This window comes from Olea europaea, chromosome 10 (genome assembly GCF_002742605.1).
Source record: "Olea europaea var. sylvestris chromosome 10, O_europaea_v1, whole genome shotgun sequence".
NCBI classification, from domain to species: domain Eukaryota; kingdom Viridiplantae; phylum Streptophyta; class Magnoliopsida; order Lamiales; family Oleaceae; genus Olea; species Olea europaea.
The window spans coordinates 24,353,389-24,357,617 of record NC_036246.1 but is presented as its reverse complement, the minus strand read 5'-3'; the positions used below and the strand labels follow the sequence as shown (position 1 = coordinate 24,357,617).

Sequence of the window (4,229 nt, the reverse complement as noted above, 5' to 3'; positions counted from 1 at the left end):
ATAGTCATATAACGAACATTCACCTCATGGACATTTTGATCCTTAAAAAAACCATAAATCACGGTCGCCTATTCGCCTTGTCACATGTAGCACTTCTCCATTTTATCCGAGCTACTTTATTCCTATGCATGCAAAATATCCTCTTCAGTCACTGATGGTTACAAGTCTAGTGAAACCATCTAGGTATTGTAGTTCACGGAGCTAACAATCTATAAGCATTCTGGCAAAATTTTGGAGAAATATCATCTTTTAAAATCTTCAAAGATGATGTTGCTTTCACATTTTTCCCATTCTTTTCCATGTTTCCACTTTAGAAGAATATATTAAGGGTGAATTAAAGAAAAAAAAAAAAAACTAATTATTGCTTTGTAGTTGATTCGCCTTTACTTCATACACAAACATACACACAATTTTTATTTTTTATTTTATTTATTTATATATATATTTTTTTTATGAAGTAAAGGAAAAGTTCTTCCAACTGAAAGCACTTAAAAAGTGCAGACGCTCGACTTGCTTTCATAGTTGGGTACTAATTAATTTCCAAACAATAATCCTTCGATTCAGCCATGACATTTTCTGCGTCTTCTCTGTTTCTTTTCATGTTTCAATTCAATAAGGGTATATTGATTATTTGAAGAAATTTTTGAGACTTTATTTAACAGTCAAACAAAAGATCCAAGATGCCACAAATTGCATGTTCAGAAGCAATTGTCACAAGGTTCAAAGGTTCGAGGGTCGTGCTACTTACCCTTATAATTAACTGTCTTCTGATTATTGAAATAAACAAATATTCATCCAGGTCCGACCCTTCACAGTGCAAATAGTTGGGAACTAATTAACATACTCGATGCTTATATAGAAGCTGCCCAAATACTTGTATACCAGCAAAACTACACTCACGCGACTGATGTGGGACGAATCATCAAATATTATAGGCGAGAAGAAAACATCAAAATTATTACCTCATTTGCCTTTATCGAAGAAGGAACAATGAAATTTTTAGCAGCTAACGTTAATAAAGGACACATTTAAGGATCTTCAGAGTCACAAACATGTATGTTTCAATTTTGCACAAAACAACTGAGTGAAAACAAACTCGTCATTTTTCCAAGAAAGAGCAATAGCAAATGTAGAGAACATTCTAGAGCATTTCTTCTGTCTCTTCCATGCATTAGAGGCTGGAAAAGAACATGGTTTTAGAAAAATTGTCGTTCACCACAGACTTGTCTCCTGAATTTTCATTAGCCTCTTCCTCACAGTTATGCTTTTTCTCCCTAGACCTTCTGTCTGATGATGAACCATCATATTCTTTGCCTTCGCAATTGTAACTAGACTTCTTTTCTTTACTTCCAAACAAGTCTATGGGCTGTTGTGATGAACTCGCAGCTGAAAATACAAACCTGGGAAAATGTTTTGGCACCTGGAAAGGGAAAAGGAAGATTCAGTAGCGTTATCATTTATTGCATGTTCAGCAAAGCTTTATCAGATTATAAGTTGTGGATATTGTGAAATGTGTGAATAATAAGTGGGTAAAAGTTGGTAAAAGTTGTGGGTCCTATGAATTGGTTGATTATTTATGGAGTCTAACCATCTTATAAGCAATATAAAGCTTTATCAAAACGCGGACTTAGACGTAAAGGTTAATTTCAACAAGATAACCTGAAAAGTGCCCCCCTGAAGAGGGGGAGAGGGCCTCACTGAATGACTTGCCTCCTTTGCACTGAAATGGTGGATCCCTGTTCCAGCTTTGTTCTCCAGATTTCCCTCGAATTGGCATTGGGAAGCAGACAGTCGCAGCTGGTGAAAATCTTGATTAGTTTTCTGATTAAAAAACGCGATGAAAATGTAATATGTCCATACTGAAAACAAATCTTCAATTTCATTAAGTCAGGGTTAGAGAAGCTCAAATTATTAGTAGACACACAGAGAACAACATAGAGACATACGTTAGTGTCACGATTATATGACATATTTCCAACAATTATAAGGAAACAAAATTGAGTAAGACCTTATCGTTTGCATCCTCCAGGATATTAGGTAGCAGATGATGATTCTCCCTGTTGACAGGTTGTTTATGCTTATGAATCACTTTCCCCTTCTTCCGACCACGTTGTTTATTGGCTTTGTTTATTTTCATTTCCGCCTATCAAGCCAAGGAAAATTGTAAAACATGAATACCATTGAGGTCTATACATGATATAAAAAGCAAGGCTAATTAAAGATTTACCTTCTTTTTATGCTTGATCTCCCACTCAGGGTCGATCTCAGCAATGCAACTTCTGACTTTGATCGCTTTTTTATCTCTTGCATCAACAAGAGCAGACAATGTTCGATGGGGAGCAGAAGTCAGGGAGGAAGGCATAAAATGCATCTTCTTTCTGATTCTCCCTTCACATTGGAGAATTTCCTGAAGATTTGCCATAGAAGATTAAAAATCGCGGAGTAAAGGTAGTGATTCTGATGGTGGATTAATGTTTAGAAACACAAAAGTAGATATATCTTATGCAATGCACCACATGGCAGATACGAGAGGCCAAAAGTCAAAGTGCCACCGACACCATTAGTTTAATGCACTTGCTGCTGAGCAATTGATAAGGTACCTTATCATGTACAGAGAAAAGGTGTGTTTGCATGTCATGTATGTCTTGCTCAGAGACGTCAAATGATTCCTCTCCAATTAATAACTGCATACTACCATCGTCCCATATTACAAAGCGTGAATTGCTTTCAACCTGCACGTGTATATTTACTTTGTGAAGTTATTTAAGCATATGCGTAAGATATGTAAGTTTGCACCAAAATGGTCCAATCCAGCAAACAACATTGACCAACTAATAATGAAATTGTTCTCTGGATGTGAGAACGAAGTATAAGTACTAGATTTAAAATAAAAGTCATTACGAATTTAAAATCATAGAAGGTAATGGCTAAAAGTTCAAATAACAGCTAATATAATTTCAAGACAGATTCAGCCAACCTAAAAATATACAGAATGGACAACTTTAGCAAGATGTGGCATTAGAAATATGAAGAGTTGACTAGAGTTTCGTGATCATCCATGTTCCTGAGATAAATTGGTAATAAAACATCCAAAAGTTAACGTACAGTAGTTGTGCCATCAGGATTTTTGACATTCCTCCAGCGAACGATATTATTTGGAAGGATACGTCTTCTAGCTCCAGACTTGTCTGTTGTATAGAAGTCCTGTGCAACATAGGTGCTTGGATCAAATGGCTTGGGGTCAATGCCCACAATGTTGGAGAGCTTGATCATGTACATCTACCACAGATGAAATCACTGTGTTATAATTTCTAAAATTCTGCGCATGAGCAAAAGGGACTCAGGCAGGCATGCTTTAACTGGAACCAAAACAATGCAAGTCAGTTGCAATGGGAAACAAGAATAACTTAAATTCAATAAAACGGTTCACTTCAGTTACTCAGATCTCATCTGACGGACCATGACATCTGTGTTGACCTATTATTTAACACCAGTAGAAATGATAACAAAATTCGTTCTTGGATAATATAGTGTTCTTTCTGGAGCAACTAAGTCCAGGTATACTTTACAAGATTTCCTAGCGTGTGAGTCATCAAAATTTGCATACAAAGGCTTTCAGTTTGCTAAGATACCATTGCTCATCAAATCTCTGGCATCACAATACAATACAGAAAGAACTGCTTACAAAAAATTAAGGGTACAATTGCTTAAAATTTTTTTGATAAGTAATCAAGTAATTTTATTAATAGATAATACATGGGGGGGGTATTATCAATTTAAACAGAAAAGAAATGACATAAAGTTTGGTAACCCTTTTACATAATTTGTGGCTGCAGCTTTAAACCAAGTATACAAAGTCATATAGAACCATTCTCTAATTTGCTATGTTGTTCTTGTTTGGTCTTCGAAACAACGGTTGTTCCTTTCTCTTCATACACACCATACAATGCATCCTGGAATAAGGTTCCACGCAAGCCTACTATCCTTATCTCGAAATTTTCTCCTCCATGCCCTCAACACATCTTTCATACGCCTCGACATCACCCAATCCGTATGTTGGGAAGCTAGAATACTGTTCCACAACCACCGAACACCTTCACAATGGAGGAACAAATGGTCATTCGTTTCTCCGTCTCTCTTGCACACATAACACCATTCGGTAACGTAAAAACCTTTTCTACGAAGATTATCCAACGTTAATGTCCGCCCCCTCAAAACCGTCCATAATA

At 36.3% G+C, this 4,229-nt stretch overlaps 1 protein-coding gene across 2 annotated transcripts; it reads right to left on the bottom strand.

Moving 5' to 3' along the window:
• Window positions 1–942: 942 nt before the first annotated feature.
• On the bottom strand, window positions 943–3,721 carry LOC111401586 (protein LEO1 homolog). 2 transcript variants are annotated; one of them, XM_023029390.1, is made up of 6 exons: window positions 3,106–3,721; window positions 2,601–2,732; window positions 2,228–2,407; window positions 2,009–2,143; window positions 1,660–1,821; window positions 943–1,420 (listed from the first exon to the last, which is right to left on the bottom strand). In XM_023029390.1, exons 1-6 carry the CDS (start codon window positions 3,277–3,279, stop codon window positions 1,172–1,174), a joined length of 1,032 nt encoding a protein of 343 aa, XP_022885158.1. In that variant the 5' UTR covers window positions 3,280–3,721; the 3' UTR covers window positions 943–1,171. The 2 variants fall into 2 exon arrangements, with proteins under 2 accessions (XP_022885158.1, XP_022885159.1); XM_023029391.1 differs by having other exon boundaries at window positions 1,660–1,797.
• Between the last annotated feature and the right edge of the window lie 508 nt (window positions 3,722–4,229).

Bases quoted from the DNA above. Each gene is read 5' to 3' on its own strand.
- LOC111401586 (XM_023029390.1), bottom strand. From the start codon at position 3,279: ATGTACATGATCAAGCTCTCCAACATTGTGGGCATTGACCCCAAGCCA. The intron at 2,733-3,105 runs GTACGTTAACTT...ATACACGTGCAG, and splicing joins ATCCTGATGGCACAACTACT to GTTGAAAGCAATTCACGCTT. The intron at 1,822-2,008 runs GTCTTACTCAAT...TTTTTTAATCAG, and splicing joins TGGAGGATGCAAACGATAAG to AAAACTAATCAAGATTTTCA.